Consider the following 23,041-nt stretch of genomic DNA (forward strand, 5'->3'; position numbering starts at 1 on the left):
TTAGGTTTTCTCATTTCTTTTTTAATGTTAACTTCAGTTTTCCTAAACAATCCACAAAACCTCCAAACAAACAAACAAAGCCAAAATGGCAAAATCCAACCCCAAAGGCACCAAAATCCAAGCCAAAACAACACCCCCCATGTTTGTGCATAAGAAAATACTGTTTGAATCAACTGGACTCATTTATTTTTTTAACTATTTTTCTAAACCTTTGAAATGTTGTTGCAAGCAGGTTCAGGTCTGAATGTCTTTGTCATCTTTAAAAGCTTTTGTGGTGTAATTTCTGACATTTTTAAAACTGCTACTGCCTTTAAAAATTAACAGAATGCCTCTAATTTTTCCAAACTTCACATGAATTTAGCAAGTATTAAATGAATTACTGTGAGGAACAAAACACAATCCTCCTCCCCTCGCTTACATAACCTTAAACAAGGATTTTTAGAGGCTTTTTGGGGACTGGCTATGCCTGACTTCTCCAAAACAATGCTTTCCTCTTGCACATTCATCTCTGGATGTCAGCTGGGGAAGTTACCAGGCAAACGGCTTTGATAAGTTCCAACAGTGGGAAAGAATGAGGCTTTAGAGGTTTCTAATGCTTGTGAAAACAGTGTAGGAGCAAATTATTTTTATTATCTCTGACTTCTGGAAGCTGTTTGGGGAGTGAAGGAACTAAAAAAGTGGGTTTTTTATTGCATTGTTGGTCCTCACCCAGCAGTGAACCTTACAAAAGCAGGTTCTCGTGTCAGGGAGCTGACAACAACCCAGCTTCCAAATTCCAGCTCCTTGGGAATGCAAAAACCTGGAAGTTCCTAAACATGGACTAACTTTTTCCTGGTAACAGGTGAAAACAATAAGGAATTCTCAATACAACACATTTTTGTGAATACACACCGAGCACAGAATGGTTTTTTTGTGACGATTGGATTGTTTTGGAAAAAATCATGGAGCCAGTGCTTGTAAGATTTAATAAAAATTTCAGTAAAACGTTTGTTTTTTTAACAATCTGAATGTATAAACTTTCTAAAGGTAAGCTGATATACTTAACTACCAGAAATCATTGTACATTCTCTGGAGCTGGTTTTAACGAGGAGAGCTGAACCCTCTCCTGGAGTTTGGGATTTGCCTCGCACCCCTCACTTGCCTGCCTTCACCCTGCTGCTGCTGGAACTCGTGGGGCCGTCTCCTTGCAAACAGCCCTCCCCAAAAACCTCCTTCCTCAGCTCTTTCTTCCACTCCACATCTGCCACCCTGCCTGGCCAGGGGGATTTGCCCAAAAGAAGGCTCATAAGCCCCAAAGGAGATTTTCCCCCTGGACTCAGCAGTGTCCCTGCAGCTCTGGCCTGCCTGGCTCTGGCTGCCTGCTTTGCATTTGGCACCTGAGGTGTGGAGCCCCTGATGCAAACTCTCAACACCTTCTGAGGAGAGGTAGATTTTTTTCAGCCTAGCAAATTCTTTGCTTGGAATTTCTCCTTCACTCCTGGCTTTCTTCTTTTGCTGCTCATATGGTTTCTTCTCTTCTTTTTCAACTTCTTCCACTGCCTCTCCCTCTTGATTGTTCTCCTTTGCTCCGTCTCTTTGAGGATTTTGTTCAGATTTCATCAGACTTTTCAACTTCTGTTTAAGAAACTCTGTCTCTTTTTCCATTTCTTTAATAAATTCTGAAAAATTGCCTTTTTCCATCAGTAGTTTGCCCCCTGAAATATTGTGGGGTTAAAGAACATGGAGAACATGAAGCTTTAAAAAGAGCAAGTATCACATCCTTATTTCACTGCTTTGGTTCTTATTATTGGTGGTATTTCAATTATGACCTATTATAAATACAACAGTATGGGGCAAGATTTAAACAACATAATTATGCCACTGAATCCAGGTTAATATCTTTATTTTTACTTTTTTCATGGTGTTGAATTTAATTAAATGGATGTAGCTGCCATTATGTACAGTAATGGCTAAATACAGTGCCAGAAAAGTCATGTACAATGCAACAGAGAAACCAGGTGAGATCTGAACTTTTGTCACTTTCTGGCTTTTAAATGGAATGTAAAGATATGCAGGATTTCCTTTCCCTTAATTCACAGCAGATTGCTTGTGTGGAGCAGAATGTACAGCAACTCCCTCACCTGGAAATGAGGGGGCTCCACTTTTCAGGAGGAAAAGGAATGTGTGTACAGAAATGCATTTTATCCATGCAGGGAATGACTTGTAATGGGTCCTGAGCTCTGCAGAGACTCACAGAATACCCTCAAAATGAGACAGAATCCAAGCTTAAAGGAGAAATAAGAAGTTGCAGGAACTACAAAAGCCACGTAAGGCTTGAATAAAAGTCCAATATCAATGAGAGAAATTCAGATTTCACAGACTCTTCAGAGGTTCACAGGGAGCATCGTAAGCCCTGTGTTTTCTGCCAGCTTTAAAAGGGCATTTTAAGGCCAGATGCTGATTGGGGGGCTCTGTAAAGGCTGCAGGCTTAAAAGGCAGAGCACAAACCTCAGGAGTTAACACATCCCAGGTTACAGGGATGTGACCCTGTTCCACCTGGCTAAATGTGTGCCCTGGAGGTCCCTTGCCATTTGTAACATGTTTAGAATGGTGGCACTCTGACCCTTCCCTAAAAGCTTTAAAGGAAATAGCAGGAATGTTTCTAGAAAGGAAAATGTGAATGAGGGAACAGCAGTGGTTTTTTCTTTCCTCTGTTCTACAGAATTTCTTCAGAATAAAGATGTTTACAGATGAGTCCCCTGTGTATAACTTTTCCATGAAAACACAGTGGCTGAGATTTGCTAAAATCTCCTTCCAGGGATCACTGTCATGAGGAGACGCTCCCAGCCCTCACAGTCTTTTCCTTTTCCGTGGAAACACATTCACATCAGTGATGAAGGTTCCCAGCTATCACTTTGACATCAGTGTTTGATTAGTGTGGATTAACAACTGTTAATTATCCTGTTACAAACAGAACACTGAATTTTTACCACCCTGACCAAGAAGTGCTTTGGGAAGAAGAGCAGGGTGGGGATGCCACATCCTGCAGAGCAGCTCTGCTGTCAGTGCAGCACCACCAGCAGCTGTATTTCCCAATCCAGATGATTCTGTGATTTCAGTGACACTTCATTCATCATCTGCAACTAGCTCCTGTCAGCCAGGTGCCAGTGAAGGGCTGTCAGAACCACAAAAATTACCAGGACTTCTGGTAATTTGCAAAGATCAGGTGAATTTCTGAGAGAAACGTTAAACCTACCTCTGTGTGTCCTGTTAGAAGTTTCTGGTGTTGGTACTTCCTTGGTTTCTTCTTTTTCTTTTCTACCCCAGGCATCTGAGCACACTTCTCTTGCTTTACCTTCTCCACCCTTATCTCCTCTTTTCTCCTACAATTGGCAATTAAAAGTAAAAATAACAAGGGAATGCTTCTTTAGTGACTTTTAAAAGAACACAATAAGTGCAATACTTATAAAAAGATTAGTAATTTCTATTGCTGTTACATGCTTTACATCATAGCATTTCTTCTGTACTGTAATCACACTCATGCAAAAGCCACATCCAAGATGATGGATCAGGCACATTACTGCAATTTAGGGAATAAGATACAGCTTAGCTGAGAGTTTAAACAGGGGGTTGGATTTGGATCCAGGTCTTTCCCACCTTTTTTAGCTGCATTGGGTTTTTCTCTGTATCCTGGTGCTGAGACAGCAGCAGTTCTCTAAAACTCTCTTTATCTACTTGTACTGATCTGTCTGCTCTCAGACCTATTGAAGAGGACAAGCATTAGCAATATAGTAATTTCTGGAATTAGGTTGCTGATATAAATAAAAGATACCTCTGACAACTGAAAATACTACATATGTGACCAAGAATTTAAAAATATTTTTATAATGCATATCCTAATGCTCTTTAAAAAAAAAAAGGAAATAATTTTCTCTGCAGAATCTATAAATGCTGAAATGGGACACAAACCTGGATTTCTGAGCCTTTTCACCTGTACATCAGTGCATTCTAAACATACATCTATGAATAAATTTATATAAAAACGTACTACAATGTCATGTCCAGATTGAACATGTAAAATCAGACAAGTGTGTCTATGCCCCAGAGCCCACACAGGCTGAATTTTTGGTTCCATTCTAGTGTTGATTTGAAAGGTGTGCTATGAAGCCTCAGGGTTCAGTTTCCTAAATTTGCATCTTCATGGAGCCCAGCTCATGGGAAATGCTTAACACTGTCTGAAATACCAGTGGTCTTTGGAAGAGATTCCAAAGGAATTCCTGAAGGAGACGTTCAGAGAAATACAGATATGAGATGGAGCAGATGAGTATGTTCCTGTACTCTGTTTTTGGAATAACTTTGACACAGGAACAGCAGCTGAGAAAGTTGCTACCACCAGAGCAGCAAAACCGGGATCTTACATCCACATCCACCTTTATTCCCAATTTTGAACTCAGAAATCAGAGAAGAAAACACATAAAAATGGTTCGCAGCTGGGCGGTGAAAGGGGTGCTGGTGACCAGCCTGGACTGACTCTGATGATGAGGAATTGGTTTCCAAGCTGCTCCAGTTTTTTCTCCCAGTTGCTCCAGCTTTTCCAGCCGGGATGAGTGGGGCGTTCCCCGGGATCGGGACTAGGGGGCGCTGCCCCCCCAGGTGAGCCGGAGCTCCTGGAATCCATCGCTCCATCCAAAAAATCCACAAGGAAGCCTCATCCCAGCCATTTATCAGCACCGCTAAAAAACCCGGCTCCAAATTTCCTGCTGGCAAAAAACTTCTGTGAACGTCAACTATTAGAAAATAATGACTTGGAGAGGCAACTCTTCAGAAATCTGCTAAAGGAAAATTCAAGTCAAGAGTGAAAAGGAAAACAAATTGTCAGCAATTGCTGCTATTGGTCTCCAAATGCATTAACTGGCAGAGAATGAAACCTTTTCCTAAAAATTCCAGAGGATCAGGCAACTTTGCTTGGAAGATTTTCATTACAAACTATCATGTCTCTCCCAACAAAGCTCCCTTATCTTGCTTAAAGGAAAGAAGAAATTAAATAATAACAGCGGTTTAAGTACCATAATTAAATAGCAATATTCAATTTCTATTGAATACGAGGCCATATGTGAGTAAAATTAAAAAAAAAAGGTAGTTAAGTGGTGTAACTAAAACAGGAAATCAGAGTTTCATAAAAAATGTGTCTGACTTGGGATGAGAAACAGAAATATGTCTTTTTTTTAATTTACAACTTGAATTACCAAGATTTTCCCTGTAGTCCACTGGTGATTGAGGCAGAGTTAACGGGTTTGCAAAGGCAATGAAGAAGAAAGAAATACGCAACTGAGCAAGATTTTGAATTTCTGCCACGATTTGAGGAATTCTGTGGGGAGCACTTCCAGCAGAGAGGTTTGCTAAATGCTCTTTGGTTCCCACATGAAGGAAGTCCTGATTTCTGCTTCACTTTAGGAGCAGCAATATCTGAGCAGTGTTTTCCAGAGGTGCTTCAGCCAGGGAAGTCCATGTTTAGGTCGTTCCATCCCAAATTCTGGGTGCAGTGGAGGCAAACTGGGGCACCTCAAACAGCACTGGTCAGTTTTAATCAGCTGAATCCCACTCCAGAGAGCTGTTCTTGGAATGCTGGATAGCCAAGACTGCATGGAATTCAGTCCATATATATAAATAAATAAATAAATAAATAAATAAATAAATAAATAAAATATTTATATATATATAAATAGAGAATAGATATTTCTCCCCAATATCTATGAACATCCATGTGAAAGTAATATTCTTTACCAAAGAACTCTTTCTTCCTTGGTAGAACTTAATTTATATTATTATTATTTTCTATTATTCAAGCCTTTAAACCTCATAAACCTTTTCACCTTTTCAGCCCATACAAAAGCATTACTTTGGCATTTAATTTGGAATAAACTTCCCGGTTCTAAAACAGTGGAAGTGTCACTTAACAAGAGAAGAAGATGGTTACAGACATACTTTGGTCATTAGGAAGCCAATCACTTCTGTCCCTCAGGGCTTTTGGCATCCGATTTGCATAAATATTCTGTATGTAAAGTTGCCGATCCTTTTCCTAAGAAGAAATAAACAACATTAATCTTCTAATATGGATTAAAAAGTACTTTTAACCTACTTAATTTTCCTATGTTGGATGAAACCCATCAGGGATTTCACCTTTTGCCAGACCCACATGGTGGCTTTGTCATTTACTTTTTCCCAAACTAAATATTTTTTTGCCTTTACTTCCTCTTTTTCTGTTGGTTTTTTAAAATTCATTTACTCAGTGCCCTTGTCATATGCTCAGTTGGTTTAAAACCTGTTGCTCTGGTGGTGACATGAACTCCAGAGACACATTTTGACATTTATTTAGCAAGATTCCTCTTTCCTTAATGAAATCTTCTTTAAACACAGAAGACAGACCTCAGTAACAATCTCATTACTCCAGTTTTCAGTTGGAAAAAAGAGGTGCTTCATTCATTTGGGAAAATAAGTTATCCTAGAAATGGAATGTCCCAAAATAGGACAGGTGCCTAAAACTATGAATTTGTCAGGTTCAACTCTGTTCTGGCACAGAAATAAGTTTGATAAGCATGTCTGAGTTTTTTTTGTGTTAAATCAATAGAAAATTTTGTGGATGTAAATAGAAAATTCAGAGACCTGGATGCACAGAAAACAGTGTGGAAAAGAGATGAAACAGAACTATTTTAGAGAAGTGTTAAGGTGAGAACTGCACTTTGGAATAATCTGCATTTTTGGACAGTTTTATGTTAGTGTTCTTGAGACTATGATTGTTCCCATCTCCAGATCTGCACATCCAGGAGGAGATCAGAGTCTGACAGGGGAAAAACACTGCCAAGTACCAGGAGGAAACTTCTGCACCTGCTACACAGGGAAGAGGGATAAACAACACCCCTGTGCAGAAATCCCAACCTCCATGAACCTTCAGGAACTGCCTGTCCTGTCCTTCACAATGTCTGGGAAAACTCTCTTTAACATCATCTTCCACAGATATTTGATTCCACTTAGGGGGACAAAGCTCCCCAATGGGATCACCTTGACAGAGAAATATATATAAATGTGTATTTTAATTGTGTTATAAACACAATTATGAAAAAGCCACAAGGGATTCCAGGTTTTCTGGAATGTGTATTGTTTGTTTCTTTTATTACAATTCATATGACATCCCATTCCTGGCAGGTTTGGGTTTAAATCCATTTAGTTTATCTGTATTTGGAATAAATCAAATAAATCAAATGTTTGATTTACAAGCATTACAAAAAGTGCTGAACTGAACCTATTTATCCCAAAACCATTTACCTAAAAACCGAACTGGAATTTGAGCAATCTCTTGAAACATTTCCACGAGTCTTTTTGTTAAACTCTAGTTTTGCAGGTTGTAATATTTGGCTCATTTTGATTTGTTTCTGTGAGAGAGCTCATTTAAAGTGAGTAGATGAATGTATCTGACCCTAATCTGGTAAAATGGTAACACATTGCTGTGGGTTTTGGTTCAATTTCTGATAGATTAATCTCTGTTTCAATTCATTATTGAACTGCATCTAACAAATAGACTCCACAATGATGTCAGAATTTGACATTTTTGGCTTTTTTAGTAGATTATAGACTCAAGCAGGAAACCAAATTCCACTAGCAAATACTGTAAAAGAAGAAAAAGGAATAGGCAACAATCAATACTTGAATTTTCCTGTAGAGACAGAAACCTGGGTAAAATATGAGATACCTTAATTTTTTGGTGAACGATGTTAATTTCCATTAGCAAGCCTTTTGTGATCATTGTAGCTTCCAGGAGTTTTTTACTCTCACTTGCCAGCCAACGACTATAAGTGCTGTTGTTCAGCTTCAGCTGCATTTCCAGATTCTTAAAAAAGTGACAGATTTTACCATATGGATGAACTCAGTGTGACAGTTGGAAAATGTAAGTTCTTGAAAGCTTTAAAATACACATATGCTAATATAAGGAAATTTAAGCTTATATATAATAACAATTATTATCTTCTTATAGTCATATAAATAATATTATAAATTATATTGTAAACAATGCATGAAGCTATACTGAAATATCTGAAAAATCAATTTCAAAGTGAGAAAAAAAAGGGTTTAAAGGTCTCTTTTCACTAGACAAAAGAAAAGATTTTAGCATCCAGTCATAAAAATAAGGCTGTGCATTATCTTTCTGATGGATTAATTAATACACCATATTTGAGAAGTGTTAAGGTTTTCTATTCACAAAGACCTATGAACTGTGGCAGAACAAGGAGGCTTAGTGCAAATGAAAATTTGATGATTTATTGGGTTCTTTATCTTCAGAACCCAGGGCCATGTACTAAAATTCCAGTTCCTAAAAGTATCAGGTGGAAACTCAACCCTGTGTGCTTTTTATAGCTACACACTCCTGGAAGCAGAAAGTTTTTAAAAGAGGGTCTGAATTCAGCTGTTCATATTTACAGTTTCTCTTAAGATTTTCTGGCTCTTTATTTATTTCTATGAATAATACATATTATATTATGTATTACATACATATTTTAATACATATTATATATATTATATATAATACATACAACACATGAAACAGAAATTAATTCCTGGAGGACCATGGAAATTTCACTCATCCAGTTTTGTAGTAAAATTTTGTTCCTATCTTCTCTTGTGCTGGGGTCAGTGAGGGTAAAGAACCATGAGATATTAAAAGGGGGTGAATTATTTCCTCTTGAACTTCCTTACACTCAGGAGAACACTGGATTAAACAGCACCCAGTGTTACAGGATTATATCAGAATCATTCCTGTGATAGGAACTAGCTAAAAATTTTCCACTATTCCTGTACTGAAATCTCTCCTGCTCGATGATCCTTGTGATTCCCTCCCAGTTTAGGATATTCTACCACCCCACATTCCACAAACACAACAATTTGCAGGCGTTACCTGTATCCTCTCATCCTTTGCTTCCAACGTTTTGTTAAGGACTGACAACCTGTGACTGAGTTCCTCCCTCTCCGCCAGAGCTTTGTCTTCTGACAGCATAACCAAAGTCTTCAGATCACCATTAGTTCTCCTCAGCTCCGCTTCAACTTTTTTGAGCTCCTTGGCCGTGTTTTTCTCCGCCTCCTGGGACATCTTGAGGAGTTTGCCGAGCTCTGTGGTCTCCTTGCGATGCCCTGCCAGCAGCCCTTGCAGGTGGCTCTCGGCATTGTTGTACCTGCCGATGGCCCTGGCGTGCCGGCGGTTCAGCTCTTTCAAAGCCTGGTTCTCCAAGCTCGACGCCTCGATTTTCCTTCCAATGTCGAATATTTCGTTCTTCAGCTCTTTGATTCTGTGGAGCCTGGCTGAGGATATTCGCTGGGCCGTGGCGTTTCTGTCCTGGTAAACCACCCCGCTCTGCAGGGTTACAAAGGAGGAGTTCAAACACGGGGCTTTCACAGCCGGCCATTTCTTCCATCCTGCTGATTGAGAGCGGAGTAAATTGGCATTGAGAGACAGAAATTGAGACAAATCAATCATTGAGTGTCTTTTCTGCTCATATAAACTCCTACTGCTAATGAACTACTACTCCTAAGCTGCTCATCCAGATACAGAATTGTGGTTTCTTCACAAAATACCCCAAAAACTCTGTTGTCCAGTGAGCAGCCTGCTGTAGGGGAAGGTTCCCATGGCAGGGTTAGAACAAGATGATCTTGAAGGTCTCTTCCAACACAAACCATTCTAGGACTGTCTGATTCAAATAATTCACAGACAAATGCATTAAATATTTTATATCTCTGTGACTTTCTGGGGCAGCAGCGGACCACAGCTAGCAGCCAATGGAAATAAATGGAAATAAATCAATGGAAATCAATTTTCAACCCATGGAAGTCATTTTTCTGCCTGTAAATCATGCACTTCACTAACATAGCCACTGATGAACCAAGTTCAACCCATCAGAATCTACACCTTGAATAGGTGCATGACAAAAAAACCCCCCAAAAATAAAAAACCCATCAAAAAACAACAGAGTAACTTACAGGTCTGCAAGGACTCAAAAACCAACACGCCCCAAACAGCACATGGTTTAAAATCCCTGCAGCTGGGATTTCAAAGCAGATTTCTATAGCTTTCCAGTCAGCTTTTAATTAAATTACATTTTTAAACCTTAAATTCTCTTTGTATAGAACAGGTGTGCAGTTGTCTACATGGCTTTTAAAAAGCAATTAAAAATATATTAATGGGCTACTTCTCAGTGTGTTGCTCCCATTTGCCACCCCTTAAGGATAAGATTCTGGCTGAATTACTCTAATTTTCTTTTCCTGAAGCAGGATTAGAATTTAAAAATAGTCAAGACTGTAAATCTGAGTGTGTTCCCCTTTTTCAGGCATATATTCAATTTCTCTACAGCTCTCATGGCATTCTCAGGCAGTATTTTCCTATAAAGTTTATTATAATTTATAGATCACCTCATATTTTATGGATAAAACAGGCAAGGTCTTGACTTAAAAAAATACCAGAATAAAAGGACAGATCATTCCAAGTATTTTTGTTGATTCCAGTATTTTCTAAAACACAATTCCACTGCAGGAAAACTACAGTAAGTATTGCAAAATTATCTTACTATTTTATTTTGCCAGAATGGACTAAGAGGATTGAAAAAAAGTGCAAATACCTTTCTGCAAAAGCTGTCAGAAATACTGTAAAATGTATTTCATTTCCAGTAGTTATGGGAAAGCAAAAAAATAAACACTTTACCCAACCGATAGATAACACCTACAAATATATGCAATAATTTATTCACCACAGGTAGAGGTCAATAATGACTTTTTGCTGAATAAAAATAATGACCTAAAAAATGTCATTATTTTTTCTGGTCTGCTACTTTCATGCCAGTATAACTTCTTGACAGCAGCATATAATAACAGAGATTATAGCAGAGACAGTGGTTCTTCTGGCTTTTTTGATTTATTTCCATCTTGTAGCTTTGGTAAATCAAGATGAAATTTTGAAGCTCAGCAGAAAAAGGGCTGCTGCTTTTCCACTCATTTTTGTGCTGTGGCCTGGTAGGATTTAAGGATTTAACAAAAGATGAATCTAGATGGGAAAAGATGCAGGCATGGAGAGATTCCTCACTGTTAACAGTGGCATAAATTCCATGTACATTTACACATTCATTCTCTGTGCTCATTCCATTGAGGCACAAATTCATTTCATAGGATACACCATGACCCACAAAATGGCTGTTTTCTGGTCAAAACTGATGCTTTTGTGCATTATTTTTGCTCATTTTCCTTATGAAAGGCTTTTTCAGACTCAAACCAAAATGTGGCAGAGCCGTTTTCAGGTCCTTGGGTTAAAGCTGAGGAATGAGGATTGCCAAGGGGCTCCCACATCCCAGGTGATTCTCCCTTTGAATCACTGAGTTTTGTGGATTAACACAGTAGGGAATCTCTCCTTCTCTTCCCTCCCTTTACTGGTGTTTGAAACAGAATTTATCATATCCTTTCCCTGAAAAACTGTTGTCACTTCTTGCTAATTTTTGGAAAAAAAAAACCCAAAGAAAGGGAATAATGATATTTCTTAGAAGAGTCTCATACTAGCAGAAAACAAATTTACCTTTTCTATCACCTTGGGCATGGAGACATGGTCCACATTTCTTTCTTTCCTTTCTTGCCTTATCCTTTTTCTGTGTTTTCTTCTCTTCAGCTCCTGGTGTTTCTAAAGGTTTGCGTCCTCTGACTCTTTCAGGGTCAGCCACTGAAAATGCTCTTGGAAGCATCACTGGGTGAATGCTCACTTGTGTTTTTCTCTAAGAAGTCACCACTCTACCTGGGATTTCACAGCATTTCATGTCATAAAAATAGCATTAATCACATTTTTCAAGAATTAGACAGCAAATCAGATCACAAAATTAACTAATCCCTTAAAACAGCACAAAAACCACCTTAGCTGCCGTATTAACACTCTAAGCAGAGGATAAAGAAGAACCTAAAACTATTTTAATACGCTTGTAAAAGGCATGTATTTAGCATAAAATAAATTATTCTAAGTAATTTTCTAGGTATTTCTGAATAATTGCTATGCTGCTTTTTTTTTCCCCTTTTTTTTTTCCCCTTGCCAAGGTGACTGGGAAGTGCAAGAACAGATCAGTTTATTTGCCTGGCAGAATTATTTAAACATTGTTGTTCTGGTAAAAATTATTTCTTGGGATATGGCTTGATACCCATTCCATTTTCTTATTATTGTGTTCCAATCTATTTCAGGTGAGGAGAGGCAAGTTTTGCCTTGAGCCACAATTGTGGAAAGGATTTAGGGTCTAAACATACCCCAAAGTGAGATTAAAACACAAAAGAGGTTAAATGTTGGGACCCAAAGTTCGACTTCTGTTTTCTGCATAAAAGAGGAAAAAAATAGAAAAGCAGGAAAATATTTGCTAAGAGAGGCTTTTGAGAGTGGCAATGTCACATTCACCTCATAGCAACAACAAAACCACCGAGAAATTCATCTTTGCTCCCTTAAAATTCATTTATAAACAAAAATTCTTACACAATAGAAGGATAAGTTGTATATTTTGTGGGTCTAAAAGGAGCATGGCAACTGTGGAAAGGAAATTTGAGGAGAGTTAAAATGAAGTTTTATTTCACATGGGTTTTAACACGTTCCCTTCACTAACAAAATATGAAACTATTTTCTTAGAACCTTCTAACTCCTTTGTTGGCTTTTTTGCTTTGTGCTGGCATTTCATTTTAAATTAAATTTCTTAAAGGGGAGAGGGGAATTACATAGCTCCCAAAGAAAATTAAAAAATGTAATTCAGGATTGCACAGAACATATTAGGCTGAACCAAAACAGTTTCATTACTCTTAATTCCTTTGCATGAACAATTTTTCCTTGTGGAATACTGAGAAATGCCACAGTCCTGCTAAATCTGAGGCAGTGCAATAACCCACAAGAGATGAGAAATCATATTTTGAGCATTAGGCAAAGCCCAGGTTGGCTCACAGATCTGTATTTGTGTTAAAATTTGATCTGGCACTGCCAACACTTTCTAGGCAAATTGTCTTTAAAGCAAATTACCTAAAATTAAACTTAAAACTTCTGCTTTAATTTGTTTTGATGAGAAGTGTGGCCTGAATCTGCTCATCCAGAGCAGGTGTGGAGAAGTAAATAAAATAGAAAAGGAGAAGGCAGGAAAAGCAAAGGCGAAGCAGAAGAAACAGAGATATGAAATGAAAGATACTGCGGTATAATTAAAAAAAAAGGGGGCTGGAATGGACAAACAACAGGAGAATTTATGTTGAAAAGGTACAGGAATCAAATAATTAGAGCCAAATGCCTGTGTCGAAGATGAAAATGTCCTGGCACCCCATCAGTGTCCACCTGGACACACAATCCAAGACCCAACCCCATGTACTGTCACTTAAATAAAGTCTGGAAATCAGTGTCCCTGCTGGACACACAATCCAAAACCCAGCTCCATGTCCTGACACATAAATAAAGTCTGGAAATCAGTGTCACTGCTGGACACACAATCCCACACCCAGCCCCATGTCCTGGCAACTCTGTCCCACCTGGACACACAATCCCACACCCATCCCCGTGTCCTGCCATATAAATAAAGTCAGTCACTGTCACTTAAATAAAGTCTAGAAATCAGTGTCACTGCTGGACACACAATCCCACACCCAGCCCCATGTCCTGGCAACTCTGTCCCACCTGGACACACAACCCCACACCCAGCCCCGTGTCCTCTCCTAACCCCTCTCTGTTCTCCCTGTCCCTCTGGAATCCACAGATGAAGGATCCCACCTTGTCCTGTGTCCTCTCTGGGAATCTCTCCCCAATTCCACTCCACAGTTGTGCTGTCCCCTCACGGCCTCACCGGCCACCATCACCGGCCTCCATCCCTGTGGCTGTGGAAATGGTGGCAGCACTCTGGGAGCGGGGTCTCACCCTTTTCCTCCCTCTTCCCTCCCTCTTCCCTCACCCCAGACCCAGCAGAGGAGCCTGTGTGTGTATTTCCACCCTCATATTTCAGTACCACACCAGGTTTTTAATGGGAATTTGGTGATGTGGGTCCCGCTGTGCCCTGGCTGTGGAGGCGCCTCACGGCCTGGACGTGCCCTCAGAGAGCACAGGCCGGACCCAGCAGGGCTCCAAACTCAGGGTTAATCTCAACATTCTTAAACTGAAAAAGGTGAAAAATCCCTTCAGAATGAAGTCATGTTTTCCTTGGAGGCTGCACACAATGGGAGTCAGGACCCAAAGCCCTCGGGAATGGCAATTCCATGTGTAGCTTAGTGAGTGTTTTGGGTATGAAACCAAGCAGGAGCGAGAGTTCATTGGCAATTCTGTCCCAGAATCTGACCACGAACATTTGGTGGTGCAAATATTTACTGCTTTAAGGACATGGTGTGGCTCTTGTGGATAATGCTGTGCAGGACCACGAGTTGGACTCGAAGATCCCTGTAGGTCCCTTCCAGCTCAGCTTATTCTGTGATTCTCTGATAAATTATTAGAATCATCACTACGCTGATCAGTATGCTGTGAAGCCCAGGACCATTTCATCCTTTGGTTGTACTTCTTCAGGGCACAAAAAACCAAATAATTTGGAAACATTCTATTCCAAATGGCCAGTCATTTCCCAGGCTACAGTCACATATAAAACCTCCTGAGAAACAAACCTGTGTAATAACTTCAGACAATAATTAATGTTTTCTCAGGTTTTTTTTCATGGTTGTTGTTCTTTCTCAGGAAAATACTTTGAAGATGCCTACTTCTAGTAGGCTTGTTGCTGTTACCTCTCAAAAGTAAAAAAGAAATGACAGATGGTGAGCCACAATAAAATACCCATACTGTTATTTTTACTTTTCAGTGCAGTTTTTCAGGATCCCAGTTCCATACATGGAGTACTCCATTTCCAGCTTTGCATACTGGTTAATACAGACAAAAAACATCCTTTCAACACCATTTTAACTCTATTACTATGTAACAGTGTATTTAGTCCTATTTAATAAATTCTGGAAATAAAGTTTTATACTCTCAAGCGTTTTCAGGATCAGACATTACTATATTCAATCTTAGTATGTGAAATATGTTTTTCTAAAACCTAGTCCAGTTTCACCTCTGGCACAGGGTCAGCTTTTCTGAGCTCATGTTGCTCACAGCAGAAACAGACTTGGCCCTTAAAATTTGAAAATAATCTGTGACCATTTAACATTCTTCAAATACCTCTCATGCCCAGAGACCTCCTTTAGCAAGTATGTGCAGGCAGGCACTGAATTGTGGCAATCTCTGGGGTAGAAGGTGACAACCAGATGGGAAAAAAAAGCATCCTGGATAACACAGGAAAATGGGAATATTTTTTGCAGAGTATTCTGGACCTCTTCTTACACCTTGCACCCTGGAAATTTTCACTGGTGATGTGAAAAAGAGGAGGAAATGCAACAACAGGTTCTGGGTACAGTCAGGCAAATCAGAATCAGGCAATGTCCTGGCACACATTTATGTCAGGAAAGTCCCTGAGCCCTGCAGTGTAGATGATGATCTGGATCCTTTAAAGCTAAGAGTGTTCGTAACCAAGGCTTATTTTGATATGTTCTCTGCTGTGATTACTGATGCATCTATTCTCCCCTTGCTTTCCCCTTTTGTAACCTCAGATTTCCAGCTCCAGTGCCTTGTAGCGGTGTGGGAAAGCTCTTTCCTGCGGGACGCAGCTGTGACTGTGCCCATGCAAGCCGACAGCTTTGGGATTGCCCCCAACACGAAATTGCCAGCTCCCCGTCCCTTCTCCCTTCTCAGTTGTCCCTTCCCCCTCTCCCAGACATTTCCCCAGCCCTGTCTCATTGGTGCACTACTCTCCCTTGCCTTTTTCGGGCTGCCACCCTGTCAATCTAATGCAATAAGGCCAGGGGCAGGTGCAAACCCCTTGCTCTGGCTCCTCTTACTGACCAATCCTCGTCCCAAAATACCCAAGAGCCAATGGAGTGGGAAAACCCGGGACCCCAGAGAGAGGGAGAGAGGGCAAAGCTGCCGGATTACAGGGGGAGGAGGAATCCATTTAGGAGCCGGTTTAGCCCGGGAGCTGTGGAACATTTGGATTCCTCCGGGGACCGTGGTGACTTGTGGATAGCAGGGCTGCTCTGCTGATTCACTTCCACCACTGCCAGCATGGTGATCAAAGTCTTCGTCGCCACATCTTCGGGGTCTACAGCGGTAGGTGACTCCTTTAACATCCTCCTCTCTCCGCTGGGATCAGGCTGGGGAATTAGCCTAGGAGATGCCAGGAAGGAACTTGCACGGGACAAAAAAACCTCTGGAATTCTTAGCAGGAATAAACCTTAGTTTTATTCTGCTCTGACCACCTTATTCTTGGAAGTTGTTCAAGATGTAGTGAATTTCTGTCAGTGCAGGCTGGCTTGCCTGTGAGCTTTTGCCACAGTTACAACATTTGCATCTAAATTATCTGTCATTTCATAGATTTACTGCTGTTTGGGAAAGTATTTGCAATATATATACACTGAGGAAGGAAACAGTGAGTATTGTACTTGTGCAAAAGCAACACTAGACTGTTTACAGGGGAAAATAAAGTGTTTTTAAAAGAGACTTTGGGACACTGCTCCTGTAAAGGGGGAACTCTGTCTCAGAAATAGCCTGGAGCTGGATAAAGTTAGGCAGGAAAACTTCATTCCCAAGCCCCTTCCTTTTACTGGGTTTTTTGTTTGCTTAGTGTTTTCTTTTTGGTTTGGGGTTGGTGGTTTTTTGTTTTTGTTTTGTTGGATTTTTTTTCTTTTTGTTAGTTTAAATTTTTTTGTTGGTTTTTTTGGGTGTGTGCCTGTTGAAATGCTATACTGATGATTTTTAGCATTGAGATCTACTGCTGTAGCTGTCAGCAGAGAGTATCAGCTGAAGGGAAGGGCATGTGAATAGTAGGGAGGTTGGAAGTCCGTGGGAGGTGGGAACCGGGAAAGGACTGTTTCCTTTTATATCCAGTTCCCAGATGAGCTCAGATTTCAGTTTTCCTTTGGCACTCTCTCCCTCCCTCCCTCCCAGTGACCCGGCTAAACAAACTGGCTGGTGCTTGCACGGAGCTGTAACTACATCTCTATCTCCCTGACATCAGCTCCATTTCTTCAAGAAGATTCCAGAATGGAAAAGCTCCAAAAAATACCCCCTATTTATGGGACCATCATCTGTAGGAAATGAACTGGGGGTCCTTCACTAAAGTTCCAAGTGGAATACTGCTGAGGAAGTTTTCAGTTCTCTCACCAGCCTGTTCCTAAGCCTTATGTTCTAAAATTACTATTGATATTTTGTTTGTTTGGGGGGGTTTTGTTTTGTTTGTTTGTTTTTAATAATAAACTTCAGATACAAGGGGGGAAAAAAGGAAGAACTTTGGAACTTCAGGTTTGGTAGTTTGTAATTTATAATAAAGTATTCACTGCTCAAGTAGCTTTATAAATTGTCATGTTCTGTGCATGGGCATTCTTCTTGCTCCTGTTTGGCCTGTTCTGATCTGGAGACTCCAAAAGAAAATTATGGAAACTTCACACGGCAGTATTCCTCTGTATTTGCTCCTTTCTGGTGTGCTGGGTGTGTGCATATCTGTAGCAATCTCAGTTTGTGTTCAGATTACTGATTCTGGATTGCAGTGCCAAGTACACCTGGAGCAGTTTCCCACATTTTCCCATGAACATGGATGGAAGATCATTCTTTCAATAGACCTTTAGTGAGTTCTGGTATATATAAAATAAAATTCACACACAAGGAGTTAGCACAAACCTCAATATATCACTAAAATCCTATTCAATAGAAATTTTGTATCAAGCATGTACAGCTTTTCCTGAGAAGAATTAATTTAATCCCTAAACAGTTTATATTGGAAGTTTAAGTTGTCCTATTAGCACTGGTGATCACTTCAAATTTGGTGGCTGATCCCATCAAATGCATGGTGTTGATTTTGAATTTCAATATAAGATGGGCCCAACCTCTGGTGTAAATCAGCAGAGGATCGCTGGCAAAGAATGAAAACCTCTCATTTTATACAGTACATGGTCAACCTATTCACTGCAAGTGGTTTTCATGTTAATAAATACTTTGTGCAAGTGAATGCAATGAACTCAGTGACATTCTGGTGCTCTGGATCAGATGCTGGAATGTTATAATTCACTGTGACTCTGGAGCAAATCTGCAATCTGTGTTTTTCCCTTTGGTGTTTCAAAAGTTTATTTTAAATATCTCCAGCATTATTATCTTTCTGCTCTAGACTTAGCTGATACTGAACTATTCATTAAGGCAAGCAGAAGTGGAGACATTTATTTATAGCACTAAAAAGCACTAAATGCTTGGCTTGGAGCAGGCAATAAAAAAATAAAATAATGTTGTTGGTGTTTAGGATTTGATAATATCCCACAAGATTCTAAATTGTGGGACAAAGAGGATTCATGTCTTACACAGAGCAAGTCTTACAGTCTTGCTTCCTGCTGCTCATGGTTAAGATACCTATAAAATCCTTTTATTTCCTGTGGTTTTGGTGACATTTTATGAATTTTCCCCCCATCAAATCAAAATCAAAAGCAGCATAATCAACAAGGCAAGGGAGGGGATCCCTGTGCCCTGTTCAGGTGAGACTCCACCTGCAGAGCTGCCTCAGCCCAGGGAGCAGCTGGAGCTGCTGGAGAGAGCCCAGAGGAGGCTCCAGGATGAGCAGAGGGATGGAGCAGCTCTGCTGGCAGCAAAGGCTGGCCCAGCTGCCATTGTTCAGCCTGGCCAGGAGAAGCTTTGGGCTGAGCTCAGGGTGGCCTTGCAGGGCCTGAAGGAGCCCCAGGAAAGCTGGAGAGAGACAATTGCCAAGGGCTGCAGGGCCAGGAGCCAGGGAACAGCCTTAATATGAAGGAGTAAAGGGTTAGATTAGATATTAAAATGAAATTCTTCTTTGTGAGGGTGATAAGGCCCTGGCACCCAGGTTTCCCAGGGAATCTGTGGCTGCCCCATCTCTGGAAGTGAAAGTTTGGATAGGGCTTGGAGTAGCATGGGACAGTGGAAGGTGTCCCGGTCCATGCAGGGGGTTGGAATGAGATGATCTTAAAGGTCCCTTCCAACCCAAACCATTCTGTGATTCTGTCATCCAACCTGGCCTTGAACACTTCCAGGGATGCAAAGTCCACAACCTCTCTGGCACTTCTTACACTCTAGCTAGATAACATCTATTTAAAACATTTTTTTTTCTTGTTTTAGGAGACTAGTAGCTAGGGATGGTGCATCAAGCTTTGCTGCAAGAAAAACTGGCATAGCTGAAATAATATCCTGCTCATCACCACTTTCCAAGTAATCTATTCCCAAGTAATTTGAATTATTCCTGTGCCATCAGACACAAGGGAGGGCACAAACAAGCTCCTGCAGTCATCCATTCTGGGAGAGCCATTGCGTGTCCTGTGTTGTTACATCCTAAATTTTCCTCTCTGGGTGCTGCTTCCTGGAGAGATTCTTTTGGTTGCCCACTTAGTGCCACCCACAGCAAAGGTTTGCTTTGTGGTTTCACCCTTGGTTGGGTCCCAAGTGTTTTGCTCTGCCTAAACCCCAGTAATGGTGAGCCCAAAGACAGCACATCTTCTTCTCTGTTTATCTCATTGTCATTGTCATAAACTCCTTGTCTTTTCCTTAAGCAGCATAACTCCATGAAACTTCACTGCTTCACCTCAGCATTAACTTTTTCACACAACGCTTTGCTTTCAGATCTGGTGCTGCCTGAGCCCCCTGTGCATTACGAACCCCAAGCTGAAGAGAAATTATTAAGCCAGGTTTAAAAGTTCCAGTTTTCATACGCAGAGGAGCACATTTGCATTATCTCCTCAGAGGCACGGTCTGTCTGGAGCAGCAGTTATTCCAGGAGCCCTATCTCCTGCAGTGCCTGTGTCCAAAGGGACAGGCTGACCCTGGAATTGCAGCTGACAGCACTTGAGTGCCCTGGCTCTCAGAGCATGTGATGTTACTCCTGCTGTTGGCTCATGCAGATTTTATTAACCATTTGTACAAACATTATCCTGCCACTTTCTCCAGTCAGATGTCCCTTGAGCAATCCTTTCTGCTGCCTGAATGTGTTCTGCAAATAACTCTGCAGCTAAATAGCCAGTAATGAGATTATTTCTGTTTAAAAAGAGAAAATAAGAATAGAAGTAAGCAGCTTTGAACTCTGTCAACTGCACGGCTTTTAACCACTTTGGATTAGTGTTTTCATTCAAAGTGATGTGCTTTATTTAGGTCACTGCAAACCTCTATTTTTGTCACCATAAAAATTTCATTTTATTTATTTATTTATTTTATTAAGTATTTTATGTTTGTTATTTTTTATAAGCAAGCATATGTGTAGATAGATGCTTCTTTGTTTGTACAAGGAAAAGAAATTTTATCCTTACACATGAGAATTCATCCTTCCAGGATAATAGGCTATCAATCTACTTCAGCTCTTCTGTTTTATTAGATTATGGAAATACGTAATCACTGACTTACTTCTCATCTCATTACCTGTCCCTCTGATTTACACTAGCTTGGTGTCACTTTAATTTCAGGTGTTCAGCTGTCTGACATATGGAAGACATGGTTTCAAATCACAAGATACAAAAATTACCTTGATGCCTCATTCTAGCTATGTGTGTTGGCAAGTTCTTTAAATGCTGCTTAGGAGTAGCATTCCTTTAGTAGGGAAATATATGAATGTTACATTTTCAGAGTAAAGAGATGGGTTATAAGCTCAATGCCTGCACAGAACCGGTATCAGAGGGAATAAGGGCCATGGGTGAATTTTAGGTGTCATAGAAGTTGAGTGTAACAGGTTTTATTTGTATGTACCCTGTTCTTTGTGGTCCAACAGGAATGTCATTCTGTAATGGGGGACGTATTTAAGCACAGGAGTTCAGCTGTGCTGGAGTTTCGTGAGCCTTAGCTCATATTTATATATTATATCTCAAGGAGCAATGGGCATAAACTACAACACAGGAGGTTCCAGCTCCACATGAGGAAGAACTCCTTTACACTGAGGGTGGCAGAGCACTGGGACAGCTTCCCAGGGAAGGTGTGGAGTCTCCTGCTCTGGAAACATTCCAAACCCACCTGGACACTTTCCTGTGTCACCTACTCTGGGTGACCCTGCCTTGGCAGGGGGGTTGGACTGGAGGAGCCCTTCAAATCCCAACTATTATGTAATTCTGACTGTGTGAAATTTATTTATGCCTAACATTAAAGACTAGAGAGAAACGGGGCTCCCAGAAAGCCAAATGTCACATGTGATCGGTGGGAAGGAGGAGGAGGCTGAGGGAAATATGTACATTTTCAGACCTTTACTGACTTCAAGCAGGATCACCTTAAGTATGTGTACATCACATTCCCAGATCTGGGAACACAGTAGGAGGCTTCCTGCTGAGCCTCATTTCTTAGCTGGAGTTGTCACTGCATCCAGGGAGGAAAGAAAGAAGCTGGGGGGTGGGTGTGTGGTAGGAGGGATGTAGTGGCAGCACTCTGGGTGCTGACAGAAAGTGTTGAATCTCAGCTTCAAAAGGTTTGAGGGCTACTGGAGAAGTGAATCCCACTTCAGGAACTTCCAACTTTCAGGAAGAATTTCTTCATAGAAAAAGAATTGGAATAGGCTGCCAGGGAGGTTTGGAGTCCCCATCCCTGGAGGTGTCCAAGGAACAACTGGACATGGCACTCAGCACTCTGGGCTGGGGACAAGGTGGGGATTGGCCAAAGGTTGGACTTGATGACCTTTTGATCATCAAGATCATCAAGCCTCAGTGGGTCTTTTCCAACTTAAAAGATTCTGTAAACTTGACAAACTTGCCTGAGTTCTTTTAATAGCAATTGTTTTTAGAAAACCATTTTCTTTTTAAAGAAGGAATGTTATTTTCCCTCTTTCCTACCCAGATAAAAAAGAAACAGCAAGAAGTTGTGGGCTTTTTAGAGGCCAACAAGATCGACTTTCAGCAAATGGACATAGCAGGAGATGAGGACAATAGGAAATGGATGAGAGAGAATGTCCCAGGTGAAAAAAAGCCTCAGAATGGAATTCCCCTCCCTCCACAGATCTTCAACGAGGAGCGGTACTGTGGGGTAAGAAACTGTTTGGGCTCTTTTCCATTAATAAGAAGAATCAAAAAAATTCCTTAAAACAATTTGAGATTCACTGTGAAAGAGCAGTTCTCAGGAAACATTTTTTAAACACAGAAAAGCAAAAAAATAGAAGATTATTTATTTATGCATGGAGGGAAAACTGGCTGGAGAAACTTCTCGATATTTCAGTTAATTTTGATGGAGAGTGTTGATATTTTGTTTGTTTGGACTTATCTGGGCTTCAGGGACATCAAATAGATATCTGAGGTACCAGAGGCTGGGAATAGGAATCTTCTTTTTCCATTATATTGTACAAATAAATAGGAATGTTTGTTTACTGGAATAGTTCTAGAATGTGGTTTGAATTATTGGTGTTATATTGCTTATTCAATAAATATCCAACTTTTCATAACAGCAGCTGTAGCGCTCATCAGATGCTTTTATATTTTCATATGTGCTTGTAACAGGTTCTTTCTCTTGAGACAGTTTGTTCAAAGCAGAGAAGGATAATAATGTGCCAGCATGAATATGAGGGCTGTGAATCAAAAGAGATAATCTGAGACCTTTTATTTTCTCATAGTCTGGGTGGAAATGCCCAGTCTGGAAAGCGCTGAGATCTGATGGCTGGAGTGAATCTGCAAAGTGCTCTGGAATGCAGGGCACACAGTGGGCCTGGTTTGGAGTTATTGCACAAATCCAGTGGGAACTCCTGCAAGGTTCTGTTGGGATTTTCATGCCACTGATTTTTCAGAATTTACTTCAATGCTCTCAGAGCAAAAGTTGATAATATGAATATTGGAGTGCAGCTATTTGCTCATTTTCTCATAGAATTCCTAAAAAAGAAGTTGGTGTGTTGGAGTTCATGTGCATTTCAGTATCCAGTCTGCACCAATGAAAAGTATAATTTGATATATCTTACTCTGGGTTTTGTGGCAACCAGTGCTGCAATAAATATTTCTGATGTTCCCTGGA

At 40.4% G+C, this 23,041-nt stretch overlaps 2 protein-coding genes across 20 annotated transcripts in view; one reads left to right on the forward strand and one right to left on the reverse strand.

The window, feature by feature from the left end:
- LCA5L (lebercilin LCA5 like) lies at positions 1-14,531 on the reverse strand. 16 transcript variants are annotated; one of them, XM_086883974.1, is made up of 9 exons: positions 13,537-14,531; positions 12,512-13,485; positions 11,582-11,794; positions 8,927-9,441; positions 7,727-7,864; positions 5,965-6,058; positions 3,637-3,740; positions 3,236-3,362; positions 1-1,694 (listed from the first exon to the last, which is right to left on the reverse strand). In XM_086883974.1, exons 3-9 carry the CDS (start codon positions 11,742-11,744, stop codon positions 1,081-1,083), a joined length of 1,755 nt encoding a protein of 584 aa, XP_086740100.1. In that variant the 5' UTR covers positions 11,745-11,794; positions 12,512-13,485; positions 13,537-14,531; the 3' UTR covers positions 1-1,080. The 16 variants fall into 16 exon arrangements, with proteins under 16 accessions (XP_086740100.1, XP_086740102.1, XP_086740098.1 ...); XM_086883976.1 differs by having other exon boundaries at positions 12,512-12,562; positions 14,007-14,099; XM_086883972.1 differs by having other exon boundaries at positions 8,927-9,444; positions 12,512-12,562; positions 14,007-14,092.
- Positions 14,519-23,041, forward strand: part of SH3BGR (SH3 domain binding glutamate rich protein) — a 27,279-nt gene continuing 18,756 nt past the window's right edge. For all 4 annotated transcript variants that reach the window (XM_023926607.2, XM_023926613.2, XM_086883993.1 and 1 more), the window contains exons 1-2: positions 14,519-16,180; positions 21,884-22,069. In XM_023926607.2, coding sequence (XP_023782375.2) covers positions 16,136-16,180; positions 21,884-22,069 — 231 coding nt within the window. In that variant the 5' untranslated portion in view covers positions 14,519-16,135. The remainder of the gene's footprint in view (positions 16,181-21,883; positions 22,070-23,041) is intronic.

The sequence above is a fragment of the Cyanistes caeruleus genome, chromosome 3, assembly GCF_971803275.1.
Source record: "Cyanistes caeruleus chromosome 3, bCyaCae1.hap1.1, whole genome shotgun sequence".
NCBI lineage: Eukaryota > Metazoa > Chordata > Aves > Passeriformes > Paridae > Cyanistes > Cyanistes caeruleus.